General features: G+C 37.4%; 1 protein-coding gene across 1 annotated transcript; it reads right to left on the bottom strand.

The window, feature by feature from the left end:
- Positions 1-1,130: 1,130 nt before the first annotated feature.
- On the bottom strand, positions 1,131-20,501 carry LOC106882835 (alkaline phosphatase). The gene is made up of 10 exons (XM_089341256.1): positions 20,323-20,501; positions 11,073-11,284; positions 9,899-10,082; positions 8,530-8,699; positions 6,921-7,028; positions 6,046-6,148; positions 5,088-5,228; positions 3,680-3,871; positions 3,098-3,217; positions 1,131-2,723 (listed from the first exon to the last, which is right to left on the bottom strand). The coding sequence occupies exons 1-10, from the start codon at positions 20,420-20,422 to the stop codon at positions 2,416-2,418; spliced, it is 1,638 nt and encodes a 545-aa protein (XP_089197382.1). The 5' UTR covers positions 20,423-20,501; the 3' UTR covers positions 1,131-2,415.
- Positions 20,502-21,649: the final 1,148 nt, after the last annotated feature.

Genomic DNA, 21,649 nt, shown 5'->3' with positions numbered 1-21,649 from the left:
TACACGACATGACTTCTCAACGTTACTCCGTGCCGTATTCCGGGATTGTATTGTATTACGTTAACCTCTCCCAACCTGCAGTTCAGTGTTCTTAGGCTCATATATATATATCATCACCATCATCATCGTCGTTTAACGCCCGCTTTCCATGCTAGCATGGGTTGGACGATTTGACTGAGGAGTGGTGAAACTGGATGGCTACACCAGGCTCCAATCTGATTTGGCAGAGTTTCTACAGCTGGATGCCCTTCCTAAAGCCAACCACTCCGAGAGTGTAGTTGGTGCTTTTACGTGCCACCCGCACGAAGGCCACTCAGGCAGTACTGGCAACGGCCACGCTCGAAATGGTGTATTTTACATGCCACCTGCACAGGAGCCAGTCTAGCGGCACTGTCAACGACCTCGCTCGAATTCAATAAGAGGATAAAGTCTTTTATAAGAATTTATCAAGTAGCTAGCATGAAAAAGCCTCATAAGGGAAAAATCCATCATTTATTCCCCAAAATATATTTATCTATATAAGGGCTAAAGGTTTTGGTCCCTCTTGAAAGGTTACGGCAAGGTGGTTGAAAGCGAGAAAAGTAGGTTCGGAGAATGATTAAAATCAGGTGTATATCATAGAAGAATGGTCAGGTATAAAGGATGTATTTATATGAAAAATTGAATGTAGAATTTACATGATGTAAGCAGGTCTTGTCTTTACAGCTGTTTCAAATGATCCATGAATAGTTGTTATAGCAATACATATGCAAGCAGGTGCATATTTCTTAGGTATTGCTCCTACATTCATAATGTGTGTTGTTATATCATCTATTTGTGGACCATTTGAAACAGCTGTAAATTTGAAACAACATATAAATTCTACATACAATTTTTCATATAAATACATTGTTATTGTTTGTCTGGCTTTCTTCTCTTCTTTGATATACATACATACTCACATACATACATACATACACACATACACATACATACACGTGCATACACACACACACACACACACACACACACACACACACACACACACACACACACTGATAAAGGATCTGAAAACAAGTTTCTCCAAATGAATCAAGCACAAATTAATGTAACAATTATTACATTTTGCAAAACAATAAAATTATCAAAAATATAATTAAATGATTTAATTTTATTTCAGTGTTACACATTAGCTGTCATTGTTTTACATAAATGCTAAAAATCTTAATTTTTAATGTCAAGTAAAAAAAAAAAAATAAGCAGAAAACAAAACATTTTATTTTATTATAAAATTTTGAGAAAAAACTTTTATCAAAACGAGCGTGCATAATTTATATATTAACGACCCTTTTGAGATGTAATTACACACATATAGACACACGTTACTTTGTTAACTAAAATTATTACAGAAATTAAGACTGGGATGAAATTCAACACAGGTGGTCACCATTGGACGTATATAAGAAGCTCCTTTCAAACTGAGACTGATATCTGGTTTCAAGTCTCAGCTGTGATACAGGTTTTGCCTGACTTATAATAAACGTCAGTGTCGAAGGAAGCATAAATATTCTGTTTACACCTTTGCTTCACTTAAAAACGTTGTGCTTCACGTCTGCTTTGAATGTGTTTTTTTTTTGTTTGTTATTAACCCTTTTGTTACCATATTTCTTTCAACATATGCTGCAGTTTTTTTGTTTTCAATTGATTTTCAAAATAATAAAGAATTTAGTAAAATAACTTTCTCATTATTAATCTGGGGTCTGGAACAAATTAACATAAAATATTGAAGGAAGTTTATAATTTAGACCACTTGAAAACAGTAAGGTTATGTCATAGAACCTAGGACGGTCTCAGGTGGGTTGGTGTCAAAAGGGTTGAGCCACATTGGCTGATTACCTGGGAAATATTATAATGATTGAATTTGACTGGCAACTGTTGGTGCTGCCATCTACAGTTGCTTTCAGAGTAAGAGGCGGAAAGAGAAAGAGTTTGCTAAGAAATAGAAGGGAGGGAGAAATTTCCCTCAAGGGGAGAGAACCACTCAGGGCAAAGAAACTGTTGTTGTTGTTATTATTATTATTATTATTATTATTCCACCACAGAACATGTTATGCTTACACCTAAACACTAAACACATACATGCACGGTATATATTATGAGTTGATTAACACTTTACGCATTGCTTAGATTAAACAAAGCCATTGGGACAAGGCATGATATTGGAGTCATTAAGCTTTACGCCTTACACATGGATATGTTATACAAGATAGATAGAGAGAGAGAGAGTACAAAACGTGTGAATATTACATACACACACACATACACATATGTACGTATACATATACACTTAGTCATTCTCGCATCCTTTCACACATTCAAATGTACGTTATGCAATGGTATAGATTGACACTGACGATGGGAATGGCTTCAATGAATTCATCCAAGCCGTTCAAAGGTGTCAAACAAATTAAAGAGAGCAATTAGTGCCACCCAAAAAATAAGTTGCTTGGGAAGCAGGGGAGTGGCAGCGTTTCCACTTTGGGAATTGCAATTTCCTCCCTTTATAGCATAGTCATAATTGCCGAGGCAAGCAGCGAAGGCTATGAAATGATGGATGTTTGTTTGTTCCATGGAGCCTTGAAAGAGGTGCGCCCATGGTCCGATACTATAAATAGCCACATCTTCTCCTGTATGGCTGCTGTAGTTCAATGGTACACCAACCTGGGGTAAATAGTTATCACCATCTGAAAGAAACAACGAAATAGATTAATAAGAATACTAAAAGCAACATTAATACAAAGGATTACTTTCATGGCTTACACCTGTTTCTTCATGCAAGCGTGGGTTTGATCAATATATTATTGAGCCGTTGTTTTATAGCTGGGTGCCTTTCCTGTCACTAACCTTCACTGGTTTTTCAAGTAAGGGGTTCTCTTATTCAAAGCAGCAACAATAACAACAATTATTTACATGGAGACAGCACACAGCTCATTCTTTTTATTTCATTTTTACATTTTTTTTTTTTTTGTGATGGCATGGGTTAGATGAGTATATTAATGAAGCAATGTATTGCAGCTGGATGCCTTTCCAAAATACAGAAATGTGATGAGTTTCTCACCTGTTGCAACATTAGTCAAATTTTGACGGCCACTTGGGTGGTTGGGACCAGAAGAATAAACCAAACTGGCGTATGGCATATTATCACTTGCTCCTCCCCAGGCAATTCTGTCCACCAAACCTAATAAAAAAGAAAAGCTGTCAGAAATTAGTTTAAATCATTTCATAACCGATGGAGTGCCACAATATATTATTATTATTATTATCATTATTATTATTATTATTATTATTATTATTATTATTATTATTATTATTATTATTCTAATTACGAAGGCGACAAGCTGACATTAGCACACCAGGCAAAATGTCCTGAGTCTGAATTCCACTGCTATGTTGGTTTGCTTATGTCCCCCATAACTCAATGGTTTGGTTGAAGAGATTGATAGATCAAGTACTAGATTTAACAAAAAAAAAAATGTAAAAAAACTACTGGTGGCAATTTGTTTGAAAGTGGTGCCCCAGCATGGCCGTGGTCCAATAACTGAAACAGGTGAAATTAAAAGCTAAAAAGATAATATACAATATTAAAGGAAATATAAAAAAAAGGAAGAAAAAAAGAAACAGGAAAAATCATGAAACTGACCTAAAATGGAGTTATTTCGGGTGCCATATCCTAAGGTTGCAAATGAGATGGAATGGTCAGCTGTGGCTATAACTAAGGTATCCTTCAAATCAACCAGCTTCAAAGCTGTTTCCACAGCTTTATCGAGACCCAGTGTTTCGTATAAAGCTTTCTTTGCCAAAATATCGTGGTGAGCTGAGTCAATTTTGCCGCCTGAAATGAAAAATGGTAAAAAAATAAAAATACAATTGCCAAAAAATGACACAAATTATAAATGAAATAAAAATGGAAGAACTTATTATGGAGGGAACACGTGAAAGGGGTAGACCCAGGCACGAAGTGGTGAGAAAGGATCTTCAGACGTTGGGCCCTCAGAGAGGGAATGGAATGACGGGGCCAAGACCCCTGGTGGTTTGCTGTGCTTGAGAAGACATGTCAAGCTAAGTAAAATTGAGGTTGTCCTTACATACAGGAATGTCCCCTGCATCCCTCTCCAGCTGAGCGTTCCTAATCTTGCAGGCCCGTGGGTGATGGTGCCACGTAAAAAGCACCTGTACCAGTGGCACATAAAGGACACATCAGACTGTAGAGACCATGCCAAAACAAACATGGGACCTGGGCCGCTCTGCAGCCCTGCCAGCTGCTGCCAAACCGTCCAACCCATACCAGCATGGAAAATAGAAGTTAAATGATGATGATGATGATGATGATGATGATATGAATTTCTGTACTTTAAGTAAAGTTGTTTGTATTATCTTCTCCTCGGCATAAAGGGGCTGAGCTAACAAAACCGTGAGTACACTGGGCGAAACGCTGAGTGCTGTCGATAAAATATGTACCAGTTGAGTACTGGGGGTCAATGTAACCAATCAAATGAAAATGCTTGCTGTAGAAGAGAGGGCGTGAGTGGTGGAGGTGGGAAAGGATTTAAAAGAAGAGCTGATGTGGACAGAGTGGACGTCAGAGAGGTATAAAGTAGGTGGGGAAGGGGTTGACAAAAGTGCCAGGGGTTGGGGGGGGTGGGGTGATAGTGCGGAACACTGGAATAGAAATAATGAAACAGTGAAACAGAAGAGGGACAAAATATGTAATTTAAATTCATTTTGTTTTGTTACCATTGCCAGGAACCACTGGCTTAAAATCGATCCATTGTAACATTGGAAGAAGAAGTGCAAAATTAGTTTTGCAATTGGCAAATTCAAATCCATCAAATTCTTTAAATATGGGAGAATTTACGAAAAAAACAACAGACGAAGACAGGTGGTGTAAACAACAAAAGGATGTATTAGTTTAACGCTCGGGAATAGAGAAAGTCTTTAACGTTTCGAGCTACGCTCTTCAACAGAAAGAATACGGAGACAAGGAGAAAAAAAATTGAATGTTTTGGTTAGCGATCTATCATGGCGGTTCTTTAAATAAATACACAAACCTTCAACAAATAAGAAAAAGCCGTCCTTGTTTCTCTTGAGAATTTTAATGGCCTTCTCAACCATTTCAGCCAGTGAAGGTTCACCATCTGCCGACGTGTCACGGTCCAGATCATATTGCATGTGGCTTGGTTCAAACAGACCTGCAGAGACAACAGTTAAAGAGTTAACATTTATTTAATGGGGAAAAAAAGAATATATATAAATTTCTCGTTTTAACATCAATTTATCTGCAACACAAGAAAACCAGTGAAGTCCCTCTTATCTATCTCTATCTCTTTCTCTCTCTCTCTCTTTCTCTCTCTCTCTCTTTCTCTCTCTCTCTCTCTCTCTCTCTCTCTCTCTCTATATATATATATATATATATATATATATGTATGTATGTATATTATATATATATATATATATATATATATATGTATGTATATATATGTATATATGTATGTATATATATGTATGTATATATATGTATATATGTATGTATATATATGTATGTATATATATGTATATATGTATGTATATATATGTATGTATATATATATATATATATATATGTATGTATATATATATATATATATATATATATATATATATATATGTATATATATATATATATATGTATATATATATATATATATATATATATGTATATATATATATATACATATATATATATGTATATATATATATATATATATATATATATGTATATATATATATATATATATATATATATGTTTATATATATATGTTTGTATATGTTTATGCATATATACATATAAATATATATATACAGAGAGAGAGAGAGAGAGAGAGAGAGAAATTCAATAAATATTGAAAGGTGTTATAGTAATTTTAAAACATGATGGTCTGATACAAGTTGAGCTCACAGGTGAGGATCTATAACGCAAGACCATTAACAACGACAACGACGACAACAACAACAACATAATGTCTTACCGAGTACATAGTCTGTTGTTGCGGGATCGATTGTATCAAACTGACCCTTATTCCAGATGTATTTGTATTTCAAGTTTTTGTCTTTTTTATCTTTCTCCCATTCCTGGAAACAAAAGAAAGGATGTTGAAATATTATTAAGTCATCCCGTAAATAATGCATTTTTTTTTAATTGCATTAACTCAAAGTCGGAAGGGGACAGGATAAACTACCTGCATCAACTTGCTATAAAAGCAGGTACTAATTTTACCTTGTACTTATTCTTAGTGCAAGTTTTCAAGAGTGCAGTTCGCTTTGAACAGTTATTTTTTCAAAGCTATAATGGAAGTGACAATGGAACATATTCAACATATTTTGCTTTACGAGTTCAATAAAGACAACAACACAATGAAAAGTACAAAGAATATTAATGCAGTATATGGGAATTGGACAATAAATGTAAGCCAGTATCAACAGTGGTTCCAGAAATTCCGAGCTGGAAACTACAGCCTAGAAGACGAGCACCGCCTTTAGTCGAGAAAATCGAACCCAGGACTTATTCTTTGTAAGCTGAGTACTTATTCTATCGGCTCCTTTTGCCGAACCGCTAAGTTATTGTTGTTATTATTATTATTATTATTATTATTATTATTATTATTATTCAAAAGCTATTACATGTTAGTTAAATTCTCAGGGATATTGTCTTGAGATTCGGTAACAACAAGTTTCCTCAAAAACAAACATATTTTTCAGGATCCTTGCAGATTGCAGGACAGCACTTTTCTGCTGGACAACGTCTTTTTAACAAATTGTTGTATAAATGAATGAGAGAGAGAGAGAGAGAGAGTATGTGTATGTGTGTGCGTGCGTGTATGCATGTCTCAAAGCATTACTTTACCTCAGGTAAATTCCGTTTGTCCAAGCGGCCAGAAGTGATGTGCTCTTTTTTTTCTGGATCCGTGAAATTGTGTGGCAAGAATTTATACCTTCCACCACCCATCAACACCTGACAAAAACAAATGATGAAACATATTTATCACATATTGACATATTTGATTTAAACTACATTGACAAAGTTACTCATTACACACTTATACGCATTCTTTAATTAGTGCAACTTAATAACATTATGATTAATAATAAAAAAAATAACAAGAGCACTCAGAGAGCGCAAACCTCTGCCAAGGCAACACCAACGTCTTCTCAACGATTAGTCAGAGATGATTTTTAAAGTGAGAATGTCTGAAATGAACTCGACTGCACTCACAAACGAGAATATTAAAAATGAACCCGACCGCTTTCAAAAATTAAGTTAAAAAACAGGAAAAATAATCCAGAATCTTTGTCCAGTACCAGATCGATCCCAAAATCTAAGCAGTTCATGCCAGTCACGAGGCCAAACATCCCAGAAAGTTTCATCCGAATCCATCCAGCGGTTCTTGAGATATCTTGTCCACGGACAAACAAACAAATACGACTGAAAATAATACCTCCGCTTTAGCGAAGGCGGAGGTAATAATAGTGGTATATTCAGCAAGAATCCTAAGAAAGGTACTTGAGATTTGAGGAGACTTGTTACCAAACATCAGGACGAACTACTTGCTAATTATATAATTGAATTACCATGTACTAGTTTAATAATAATACTGGACAAATTATGTAAAGTGCAGAATTCATAAAACAACCGAGAGCGATAAATGCATGGTGAGAGGGGTGCAACAGTATGGCACATTGTTAGAGAGTGCCTGAAATTGGCACAACGTGAACACGAAAGGAGACATGACAATATGGCAAGAATGATTCATTGGGAGCTTTGTAGAAATTCTGGCCAAGAAAGATCAAAGATATGGTATGTCATAATCTCAGAAGGAGTTACTGAGAATGAGGACTGCAAAATCGTGAGAGATGCAATGGTTCAATGTGACCGTCAGATTAAACATCGAAAACCTGGAATGTTGTGGTGAATAGAAAAGAGAAAACATGCCTGACAATCGACATAGCATGTCCTGGTGATAACAGGATCGAAGAGAAAGAAGAAGAAGAAAAAGTGAACTATGGTGAATTGAAGTGGGAAATACGAAGGTTTTTGGGTAATGAAGAAAGTAGACAAAGTACCAATAGTGATTGGTGCAGATGGAGGTATCAGTATTCAACTACCAACGTGACTCAAATGTAAAAATAGAACACCTACAAAAATCATCATTGCTTGGAACTGCAACTGTCCTCCACAGGAATCTCAATGTATGAGCAGTAAACAAGTGTCACTTTAGTCTGTTGATTGTGGACAGCTGACACTTTCCATGATACCCAATGAAATAAAGTAGAGATTTTGCCATATATCACGCGATATAAAGCAAACAACTTGCGAAAAAATATATATGGGGGAGAATTGTTTACGTGTGTATATATATATATATATATATATATATATATATATATATATATATATATATTAAAAATATGCACAAGTTTTCTAATAAAAAGCAATAAAAACAAAACAAACATACCTGTATATATTTATTGTCATCGATAAGTTGTTTAGCAATATCAGAACATCCGCCTTTAACACCGACCATGTCGGAATCTGACTCCCAGTCTCTGTCTGCTGTGTGAGCATAACATGCCGAAGGAGACGCATGCGTAAGTCGACATGTCGTCACAATACCTGTCGATTTACCTGTTAATTGAAATTAACAAATGGAGGTATTAACAACAAAAAAATGTATTAATAATAAACAATAAAATAGAAGAGAATAAACAATAAATGCTGCGAAGACTGAGGCATTAGTTCTCTCTGGAAAGTATTTCCGGTGCATTGTGAAAGTTAGTGAAACATCTTTGAGACAAGCGGAGAAGTTTAAATGTTTCGGGGTCGCATTCACGAGTGATGAGCAGCAGGACGATCGAAACGCTGTATTTACAATTCGGTTTACGTGCGGATCCTCATTTCAGTCATGGATGCCGGGTTTTAACCTAAAGAGCATGATCGCGAATACAAGTGGCCAAAATGGGTTTCCCTCTAAAGTAAAGTTACTGGATAAGGGAGTCTCTCCAGGTCGATCTGCTACGTCTCTGCATTGAGAGGTTATAGTTCCGGTTTTACAGGCCTGGAATGAGAAAGTCATAGGAAACAGCTATAAGACAAATCCTTCAAGCCAACCAGTAGGAGGCGTAGCGGGGGCGGGGACCAAGAACAAGATGGTTGGATAACATCGATAATCTCAGGAGGCGTAGGGGTAGGCCAAGAACAAGATGGTTGGATAACATCGATAATCTCAGTTGGTCACAGTTTGGAATCCTGCCAGGAAGTCTGATGGTTGCTTCTCCTCCCGTGAAGGAGGTGTCAGAGGGCTCTGCTTCAACGATCCTCCAAGAAATAATAGGTGAGAAAAATGGATAGATGGAAAAGATTATAGTTACATAATGAAGTCGCGATCACTTAAAGTGGAGAGAAGTTGTGAAAGGGGGAGACCCCAGGAGGACATGGGACGAAATATTGAAAACCGATCCCAAAACGTTGAGCCTAAAGAAGGAGATAACGGGGGACTGAGATGTGTAATGCAGTGTTGTAGTCAAGAAGTCATGCCCACCACAACAGAATTGAGATCCTAAAACTAAGGTGCTATATAAAAATCATTGGTGTGGGTGCTGGTATCACGTGAAAAGCACCCAGTACACTCTGTGGAGTAGTTGGCATTAGAAAAGGCATCCAGCTGTAGAAACCAAGCCAAAACAGACTATGGAATCTGGGGCGGCCCCTGTCATGCCTTCCAACCCATGCCAGCATGGAAAACAGATAATGATAATGGTGATGATGATAGTTGTGATGATGACGACGACGACGACGACGACGATGATCTATGGAATAAGTCATACCAGCTTTGTGTGCCAACGTCAGAATGGAATCCACTTTGTTCTTTTCATATTCACTGTCATTGCTACATTTGCCAAATGGATAAGGGGCAGCCATTCCTGACATCCCGAAATTGGTTTTGACGCCCCCTAAATAGGCAGTTGCAGTCGAAGCGGAATCAGCAACTTGACGGTCAGCCGAATGGGTCTGCAACAAAGAAAGGGCCAAGGGTCAGCCGACAATTGGATGTTCAAATATTTGCATAGTTTCGTATCTGTTCATTTAATACAAATTAGACAAACACCAGTCTTTCAAATAATATACGACATAAATCCTTGATTAACCAAAACTATCAGCCCTGCAGAGGATGTGTTTTTCAATTATCAAACAGCAATTAAGACCAGTTCCACATAGGAAGGGGAGATAATCTCAAGAATCAACAATTAGGGGCAGATGTGGCTGTGTAGTAACAAGCTGGCTTCTGAACCATATGGTTCCGGGTTCAGTCCCACTGTGTGGCACCTTGGGCAAGTGTCTTCTATTATAGCCTTAGGCCAATGAAAACCTTGTGAGTGGATTTGGTAGACGGAAACTGAAAGAAGCCCGTTAAATGGAGAAATGAGGTTTACTGTCAGCAACTTTGAGACCCAACTTCCCACACTCTCACTTTCACTAACTCACTTTGTCTTCTCTGCACATTACCATCTCTCTCTCTCTCTCTCTCTCTCTCTCTCTCTCTCTCTCTCTCTCTCTCTCTCTCTTTCTCTCTCTCTCTCTCTCTCTCTCTCTCTCTCTCTCTCTCTCTCTGGTTTACTACGACAATACGAACACACAGGCCGAAATTAATTTTTTGCTTCGCACGCTCCAGGATTTTATCACCTGCCCGTCGAGGGAAGGTATATTCGATGTAACGGTAAATAAATATTTTCTTCACAACTTCAATCACTGTTCTTTCATCTTTACACAATGCAATCAACGAAGAACCAATCCTTACACACTGATTACGACGCCGACATCTCATGTTATTGTTTACTAAATAATTTCATCCTTTACATATATATATGTAAATGTAGGCTTCCACACAGTTTTCGTTAACTGAATTGACTGACAAGGTATTGGTCGGTGGGGGTATATACAAGAAAGTACTTATATTGTAATAAATAAATTTGCAAAAAAGAAATTATTGACAACACTGACCTTGCTTAAAGCTGTATATGGGAAATTTTCAAAAGCCAAAGGAATTTCATATTTTCCTTTCAGCTGGCCCTTAAGGATTCGAGCAGCTGCTATCGTTGGCAACCCCATGCCATCGCCGATAAATAAAACGATGTTCTTGGCTCTTTGCTTTACGGGGACTCTATTCAGAATATTATTCAGTGATTGTTCCGCATGTTTTTCCCATTCTGCCGCTGAAATAAATAATATAAAGATATACACACATACATTCATACATGCATACATATATTTATATATTACGGAGATGTACTTGCATAGCAAGTGACCTGATCTAAGATCGTGCGCTGAAACAAAAACAATTGCAGCGTGGAAGGTGTTTATGAGCCATTTAAAAACACACAAAAACGACACTCCTAAAGTTGTGTAAAAGATTAAGGGAAGAAAAAAGACAGTAAGAAAAATGGACGGACTTTGAAGAGTTGACATTATCAACTTAATTTTTTTTCTCTTAAAGGGGGAAATGACTATTTTATTTGTAATCTTTATCATCTTAATCAAATGGCTGGAAAACAAACTTTGAATTAACACATCTAAGCAATCAATACAAATTCCAAAGCATAGTTTAAAGCACACAACGAAATAAACACACACACACACACACACACACACACACATATATATATATAAGTGAATAAAATTACATGTAAAAGTTATATGCGTAGTAGTAGTAGTAGTAGTAGTAGTAGTAGTAGTAGTAGTAGTAATTTATCTGCTTCCTAACTACATGCTTCCGGGTTCAGTCCCACTGCGTGGCACCTTGGGCAAGCGTCTTCTACTATATCCTCGGGCCGACCAAAGCCTTGTGAGTGGATTTGGTAGACGGAAACTGAAAGAAGCCCGTCGTATATATGCATATATATATATATATATATATATATATATATATATATATATATACATATATATATATATATAATAATAATATTAGGGACAAAATCCAAAATTACAGGTAAAAAACTCAATTAAAATCAATTGAGTTCTTGAAAATTGGTTATTTTCCCTAAAACTATATATATATATATATATATATATATATATATATATATATATATATATATATATATATATATATATGTGTGTGTGTGTGTATGTGTGTCTGTGTTTGTCTCCCCAACATCGCTTGACAACCGATGCTGGTGTGTTTACGTCCCCGTAACTTAGCGGTTCGGCAAAAAGAGACCAATAGAATAAGTACTAGGCTTCCAAAGAATAAGTCCTGGGGTCGATTTGCTCGACTAAAGGCGGTGCTTCAGCATGGCCACAGTCAAATGACTGAAACAAGTAAAAGAGTATATAGTACCTCCTGATCTAACTTTATTTGGAAATTAAAAAGCTTCCACTACACCTTATGATGTCTCTTGGAAAGTTATTCGACATCCTAAATAGCAATATACATTGTCAACCCTGCACTACTGAAGTATACGAAATGTTTTCCTCAAAACTAAAGATTCAGAAATACTCCCTCGTTACCGACACCGAACCTATAAAACCATAAAGTACACTGAACCCTTACAAATTACGAACAGATGGCAAAATATCTTTCACAACATTAATATTTTTCGTTACCGCCATTTACAAAGTCGATTTATTTTCTTTCCACACACGACAAGACTGAATATGGCGCATGGATTAGGTTACATAGAACGGCAGATGTAACTGTGTCGAATATGTTTTCATACCTAATGGATTTGAATCGTCATTTCAAAATTGTGCAGCCAAGTGAAAACCTACACATCCATAAACACGCTTATATAAATATGTGCTTATATATATATATATATATATATATATATATATATATATATATATATATATATATATATATACATACGTATATATAGATATATATACTCATATATATATATATGAGTTATAGTTCATACACAGCTAGACTCAACACACCCTAAGCCTGTTTTTATATTTCATCTTTCATAATGATATTATGAATATCCGAATATGTTATACGACACTCGCTCCATCTTGTCTTCTGTAACACTATAATATTCTTCTGATATATTCTTTTTCATGCATTCTTCTTTCACACTGAGGAGAACGGTAATATGTAATCAATTTAATCATAATTATAATTAAATTAATTTTTAATTTTTCCCATGTTTAATAATAATAATAATAATAATAATGATAGACGCACGCCAGAAAAGATCATAGAAAATGAAAAGGCAACCATATGCCAATACACACAGGTAAAGAAATTAATGATATGCCAATACACACAGGTAGAGAAATTAAGGCCAATAGGCCGGATATAGTTGTCAGAGATCATAAAAAAAAAAAATGCTTTCTAATCGATGTATCAGTACCAACAGATGACAACGTTTTTCTAAAAGAAATGGAGAAACATTCAAAATACAAAGACCTGGAAATAAAGGTAACTCGAATCTGGAGTCTAAAAACAGAAACAATTCCTATCAGAGTAGGTGCCTTAGGTATAATAAAAAAATATTCAGACAAATACATAACAAAAACACCAGGACTAACAAATATATATAACATACAGAAAATAGCACCACTAGGCACCGCACACATTCTACATAAAATACTTTCAGTACAGTGACCATAAGAGCACCACAGCAAACCACAGCACATACCCAAGGCACACAGAGCTGCGCTCGGTAGTGAAGTGAAAGCACGTTATAAAAATAAGACTACTGAATAATAATAACAATGATAATAATCCTTTCTACTATAGGCACAAGGCCTGAAATTTGTGGGGAGGGAACTAGTCGATTACATCGACCCCTGTACTCAACTGTGCTCCGTAGCACTACAACGAGATTATCAAAGGGTGATAAATGATTTTAATAGTCACTATTACGATTGAAAGATAGCTTGAGTGAAGCTTTCACTGCAGTCTCAGCCTAATAAAGAAACATTAGTTTGTGAGAAGCAATTATGCATAATGACATAATTTCTATGCATTCTTGAAAAAGAAATCCCACACGTTATGCAAATATCTTAGACAGGTTACACACAACACTCCGTAACACTTTCACATGATTGTATTTATGTGAGAGAATCGTCTGCTACTTCATAATTTTATTTATGTCGGTATCGCTCGATTTTTTCTTTCTTAAGACAAATCAGCAAATGTAACTTAACTCTTTAGCATTCAAACCGGCCATGTCCGGCAGAAATATTCAACCCGTTTTATGTTGAAACTGACCAAATCCAGCCTCTCACACCAACCCTACAATGTCATTCTAAAACTAAACAATCACATCATCGACATCTCTCAACTACAAGATATTGCATGAAGGGTTAAACGACGCCATGTATGTATGCATCTAAGGCAACAAAATGACAGAATCGTTAACGTGTCGGACAAAATGCTTGGCAGCATTTCGTCCGGTTCTTGGCATTCTGATTATTATTATTATTTTTTTTTTTTTTTGGAAATTTTAAAACAAACAAAAATAAGTGAAGAACGTATTTAAAAAAAAGAGGAAAAGTTACGGCAGAGAAGAAATTTTTTTATAAAACAGATAAATTTTGAAATTCTCGTCAAATAATCGAATTTGTGAAAATTCTGTTTCTATATAACGGCAATATCTGATGCTTAAGAAATGTAAATGTGAAAAAAATCGCTAAAACATTAAAAAATACCCAAAAAAGTTACAGAAAAGTACGGAAAGTGGTCCGAGAAAAGACACAGAAATTAATTTTTTTTTTTTTCTGAAGAATCACAATCTCAAATCTTTAAAACATAAATTTGAAGAAAACTGCCAAAAATCTGAAAGCGTAAAAGGAAGCCGTGTCCGTTTACTTTTAACAAGACGTATAAATGCAAGTATTAGAAAGTGCAGACACAATTCCGGTTTTCTTTGATGAGAAAAGAACGTGCGCCATTTCAATATATTGAAAGGTAATTCTCACCCAAAAGAATTACGACGAGAGAAAAAGTAACGTAGGGCAGTGTCAGAAAGTGCATTCAAGAGTTCTTTCGTTCTTTCTTTCTTTCTTCCTTTCTTTCTTTTTCGCATTATTTTGATATATTGGAGGAGTTAAAAGCGGTGCGCTGGCCGAATCGTTAAGCATGCTGGACGAAATGCTTAGCAGCATTTCGTTCGTCGCTACGTTCTGAGTTCAAATTCCGCCGAGGTCGACTTTGCCTTTCATCCTTCCGGGAATCGATAAAATAAGTACCAGTTCTGCACTGGGGTCGATGTAATCGACTTAACCCCCCCCCCCCCACCGAAATTTGAGGAGTTATTCACACTAAACTGGATTATAAGTGTTCGTAAGATTAGGGGAAAAAAACAAATATTAAAGCATTAAAGTCGGATTATACAGTGAGAAGGATTTCGACCTGAAAAATATTTAGGCATGAAGCCTCTTTCATTCAGCGTCAGAATTCGGGATCAGTATGTCATCGTCCTGGCGCTTCGTCAGCACCTAATTAATTTAAGCGGGAACTCCAATCGCCACAAACGCAGCAAAGGTAAAGGGCCTATCGCGTTCGACTTAAAAAGAGAAACAAGACATCTTAAAAAAATATAACGGAAAGGAACATGGGGGATGAGATACGAAGTCCCCTTCCCTTTTTTAAATAGATTAAATGACAAGTCAGACAAGTATACTACTCTAGACGGGAAATCGAAAATCCCTTCACATTCCTTCGGGTAAACGATGAGAGAGGAATTAATAAAGGAACGATATTAGGGTATTATATTTCAAGGGATAAAAATAACTGGCATTAATATGGCAATGTAGTGATTCAATGTAGCCCTCTTTTCAGTCTTAAGTCACCGTCTGCAACGCATCTAACGGTAACTTGGCAGAACCCTGTCCTGCGGGATTCCCCCTCCCCACACACTAATAACCTTTATAGTGGAGTCAGGTTACAACCACAGTTAGGATTAGGGTTGGTACAGAATCTAACTGAAAGCATTTTGTGTTGGATAGCGAACCCTTCCAGTCTCAGTCAACTTCCCTTAGAATTTACATGCTTAAGATGAACCAATCAGGCTGTCACTACGTGACTGCTCGACCTACTTGGAGTAAGATCCAAATTCCTTCAAGTTAAACACTTACCGTGTCTTAAAAAAGCAAAAAAAGCAAGAAGAAAATAACGATACATTAGACAATGTAGTCCTAGTTAGACTTGAAAAGAAGTAATGGCTGTACTTGGGAGGGTTTTTTTTAATCATAAATCTGCTCGATCAAGGCTTGCCTAGGGCCAAACTACAACAACAACAATAACAAAAATGACACTATTACTACAGGAGAACAGTTTAATTGGCAAATGTTCCAATGAGAAACAACACTGATTTCAAATGGTCCTGAAACGTCACCACCACCATCATTACGTGTTCCAGTAATCTAGAAAGCGATTTTGTCAAAAGCCATTGATAGGGTAATACTTTTGTGATTAGACCATGGCTTAATTGACGCTTTAAGGAAATCAGAGAGAAGCGAGCGTTTTAGACAATTGGAAGCACTTGAGAAAATCTGTAAGGCTTTTACTCCAAACACTCCCGTCGACCATTTCAACATAATCATTGCATTCGTCCAAGATTCCATTCCAATTACCCACTTGCACTAATAACGAAATCTCTCGGTGTCTAAAGAAATCGGTTGTCCAGCTCTCGTCGGGGCGTAAATAGCCACTTATTCAAAGGCTCTGTTGTCGTCTTCACTGCTGCTCGCACCCATGACCGCCGTCCTAGGGACCAGGTTTTAGGAAAACCGTGTTTGTGTCTACGCCTTGACCTTTCCGATACTACATCGCCACGCCACTCAGTTCAGGCTGATCGATGAGGCGTTAACCTCGAAGGCGTCCAGAAGGAAGGTGAGCGGTTGCATTTGGGAAATCTTGGTCTTGGATCTGCACCCAGATGTTATGGTTGAGCAGGTGTCCACGTTTCCACATCGACACCAGACAAAATGATAAAAAAGACCCCCCTTCGGTCACGAATGAGCATGGGATTGTCCCGAGAAAGTTCCCCCTCCAAGGCACAAGTCCGGGCAGGGTTGTTTCTGGAAGACCAGCAGTCGCCCATGCATTCCAGCCTCTCCTCTCTACGCCACCGATGCTATCCGAGGGAAAGGCAAAGGGGCCGAAACAGCCTGGCACCAATGGCGATACAACTCCTTTCTACAGCTGACGTTAATATAAAGCTATGCTGTACAAAGTACCCAATGTATACAAGGCGTCTTTGTTCCATTACACAGTCATGCATTGTACACATGACTGTGGATATATAGGTGTGTCTGCATACACACACACACACACACACACACACACACGCACACACATTTCTAATATGTTGTATGCGTATAAAATTACCTATGCTTACACACACACACATATACACACACACATATACACACATTCAGGTATTCTTCCATATTGCTGAAGGTCACATCCATTGTTCCTTCTTCAATAGTTTTAGCTGTGGGCGTAGGCGATGCAGACGTGCATATGATGTTTATATATAAGCAATTGCTGAATACAGTAACAGCTCACGTATACATATCTATCTATCTATCTATCTATCTATCTATCTATCTATCTATCTATCTATCTATCTATCTGTCTATCTGTCTACCTGTCTGTCTGTCTGTCTGTCTGTCTGTCTGTCTTTCTGTTTGTTTGTTTGTTTGTCTGTGTGTGGTGTGCATATTTTATAAAAAAGAAAAAGAATTTGAAAGCGTTGAATGTGGTTGGAATTTTACAGACAAGAAAATGAATTTCGAACACGTTTTAGCTGTGAAATCAAGTAAGACTGAGTATTTACCCTTGGAAGAAAGAAAGAAAGAAAGAAAGAAAGAAAGAAAGAAAGAAAGAAAGAAAAAGATGCCAAAAGGCGGCTACAGGAGACGAACAATTCCGGTCAGTTTTAATTGCTAAATAATAGCTTTTCAAATGGAAGACTATTTTATAGACAAACTTTGAAAGCGTCGAATGTGTTGATTTTTCACAGGCAATTCGAACGCAGTATAGATATGAAAACAGCAGCCGAAGATTTTATATTTTATATCTATATTTTATCTTCACTATACACTCGGCAGACAGTGGAATTCGTCTTACACGCGACAACAGCGGCTCCACACAATCCCACAACTCTCTGATACACAGACACTGAATTATTGCATGCAGGATGGCTTTTGTCTCCCAGCATCTCGGGCAGGTTCGGCTGATGGCACTTTCATGCCTGAAGAGCTTGCCTCGAACAGGCAATGCCCCTCTCTAGCACTGCCAAGCCAAAGACTTTTGGAAATTGTCCGTCCATGATCTTCGATCCGAAGGTCTTCTGAAAGAGACTAGTCAGATTGTTTTCATCGATGGCTAGGTTCAATCCTAGCCCATCATCACTCATACCCTCAGCTAACCCCCTATAGAAACCTTGGGTTGTTTGGGCAGCTGGTATAAAGCAGTGAGCGCCTGACAACGTACTAGTTGCCAAACGACCTACCTTGGTCTACGTTTGACCCGTGACTGCAGCTCTGTCCATGAGATGAGCTGCCGAAAGACGTGTCGTACGAAAGATGCCAGTTCACGCTTATTTTCGTCGTCGTCGTCCAATCATCGCAGAGATTTAGATATCTTGGTAGGTGCGACAGCCTCAAAGCGTGGAGCCGCATCTAATAATAAGCATTTCAAATTTTTACCACAAGGGCAGCTTGGCGGAGGGGATTAAGTCGATTACATCGACCCCGGTATTTCAGTGGTACTTAATTTATCAACCCCGAAAGGATGAAAGGCAAAGTCGACCTCGGCGGGATTTGAACTCAGAACGTAGCGACGGGCGAAATACCGTCCAGTATGCTAACGATTCTGCCATCTTGCCGCCTTATTAACAACAACAACAACATTAATAATAATGATGATGATGATGATGATGATGGACTCCCTCGTCGAAGATGAGCTATGAATGTCCAGCTTTTTGCCGAACGACCTGCACAGGTGATTTGTTTATAGTGATCAAAAGTTCGTACATTAGCTCACCTGAACAGGTGCTCGATACACACCGAACTAAGTGAGGTGAAGTGTTTCGCTCAAGAAAACAATGCACCACCCTAGGAATTGAAATTACGATCGCTGGATCGTGAGTCCAACGCCTTAACCACTAGGCCAATAATAATAATAATAATAATAATAATAATAATATCTCTTATTTGCTACCAGGGCGAGCCGAACGAATTAACCCCGGTACTTTTTTAATGTCTAGTAGTTATTCTATCGGTCTCTTTTGCCGAACCGATAGGTGACGAAAACGTAAACAAGCGAACACCGCTTATAAAGTAGTGGCGGAGGAACAAACACACAGAAATACACTGACATAAGTACATATATACAATACATATATATGAATATACGACGGGCTTCTTTCGGTTTCCATCTATTTAATCAAGTTATAAGATTTTGGTCGGCCCCGTGGATATAGTAGATAACACTTCTACTAGGTGTCACGCAGTCGAATTGAAACCCTGAACCATGTGGTTGAGATGCAATATATATATATATATATATATATATATATATATATATATATATATATCGATTTTTGTATGAGAAAAAGCAAACGTCAATTCCGAACAATATCAAATCTTTAGCAGCCACAATTTTTTCTATCTGAATCTAACAAGGATCAAACAGCATATTGGAATGGAGCTCTTTTCTATCAAGTTCTTCTGGCGAAATGGCCAATCAACGATATACATATACATATATATATATATATATATTTATCTTCGAAACGTCTAGTTAGAATAGAGGCAGCTGACGAAGAATTAATTCCAAGTGGCTATCTGTTTTTCTTTGTGTTCGTTCCGTTGTCTGTAGTTCATTGTTCTAACGTCCTGTACCCTGATATGCATCTATATACACATGTAGATGTAAGTTTGTACATATATGTGGGTATACATGCATATATATTCTTTGTATTATATATATATATATATATATATATATATATATATATATATATATATATATATATATGTATGTATGTATAAATATATATATATGTGTGTGTGTGTATATATATATATATGTATATATATATATATATATATATATATATATATATATATATATATATATACATATATATATATATATAAAGGGCGAGAGTGACAGACACAGAGAAAGAAACTTTGAGAGAGAGGCGGGGACTTAAATTCCTACACAAATGATATATTAAAAGAAAAGAAACGAAAAGAAAAGAAAAGAACAAAAAAAACTCACGCGTGTATGGTTCTCCCAGATCGGTTGCAGCTACGAGGAGGTCATTCCCTAACGAGGTAATGGTCAAAGCGGTCAAGAACAAGAATATAAGTCCTGCCATCGCTCCGTTTGCTTTGGAAAAAAATGTGCGCAAAGAAATTCTTGGAGCAGGCGCACGGGAGAGAGAGAGAAAGGAGTCTGTCGAGAAATATCAGGCGCTTGTGATTTATGGGAGGGAAGGGGAGGGGTGGTTTTAGCAAGCGAGTGCGTCTATGTGTGTAATCGGGTGTAAAATATATATATTTCTATATACACGAGCAGACGAGTTAAAGCTAATACGTCAGGGATTGGTCGGTTTTAGCTGGGGTAATTCGTAAGACTCTTTGCTGTTGGATGTATTTAATACGAGATTTCTTTTTTTTTTTTTGCATTCGCAGCAGTCTATTTTTTTTTCCTATGTTAGGGGGGGGGGAGAAATGGTGGTAGTGGGGGCGGGTGGGGTGGGGTGGTAGCGGTAGTTGTAGTGGTGGTGGTGGTGGTGGGAATAATAGTGGGGTGGTAGCGGTGATTGTAGTGGTGGGGGATAACATGTAGTAATGGTGATGGTGGTGGCGGTATTTATCTATCTATCTATCTATCTATCTATCTATCTATCTATCTATCTATCGACCTGTCTGTCTGTCTGTCTGTCTGTCTGTCTGTCTGTCTGTCTATCTATCTATCTATCTATCGAGCAGTCTGTCTGTCTATCTATCTATCTATCTATCTATCTATCGACCAGTCTGTCTGTCTGTCTATTAACATACACACACACGCACGCGCACACGCACACGCACACACACGCACACGCACACACACACGCACGCACGCACACATTAGCACCGGCCTGTTTATTCATCCATTTACCAACCCTATACATACAGACCTACACATACATACCCTAATATGTATGTCTATGCATATATAGCTCAGGGGTTCGAATATACAACCCACTATCGTCAGACCGTGAATTCGATTCCCGGCTATGCTTTGTGTTCTTGAGCAAGACACTTTATTTCACCTAACTCCGGTGCAACCACCTGGCAAAAATGAGTAGTACCCGTATTTTAAAGGGGCCAACCTTGTCACATTCTGTCTCGTGCTGGATCTCCTCAAGAACTACCTTTAGAGTACATGTGTCTGCGGAGTGCTCAGCCACTTTTAACTTCACGAGTAGGCTGTTCCAATGACCGGATTAACTGGAACACTCGTCGTCATAACCGGCAGAGAGCCACGTATACAGATGTGGTTATGTGGTAAGAAGCTTGCTTACCAACCACATGGTTCCGGGTTCAGTCCCACTGCATGG

This window comes from Octopus bimaculoides, chromosome 24 (genome assembly GCF_046866305.1).
Source record: "Octopus bimaculoides isolate indiv1 chromosome 24, ASM4686630v1, whole genome shotgun sequence".
In the NCBI taxonomy this organism is placed as follows: Eukaryota; Metazoa; Mollusca; class Cephalopoda; order Octopoda; family Octopodidae; genus Octopus; species Octopus bimaculoides.
Note: the sequence above shows the minus strand (reverse complement) of the source record. Positions and strands in the feature narration are given on the sequence as shown.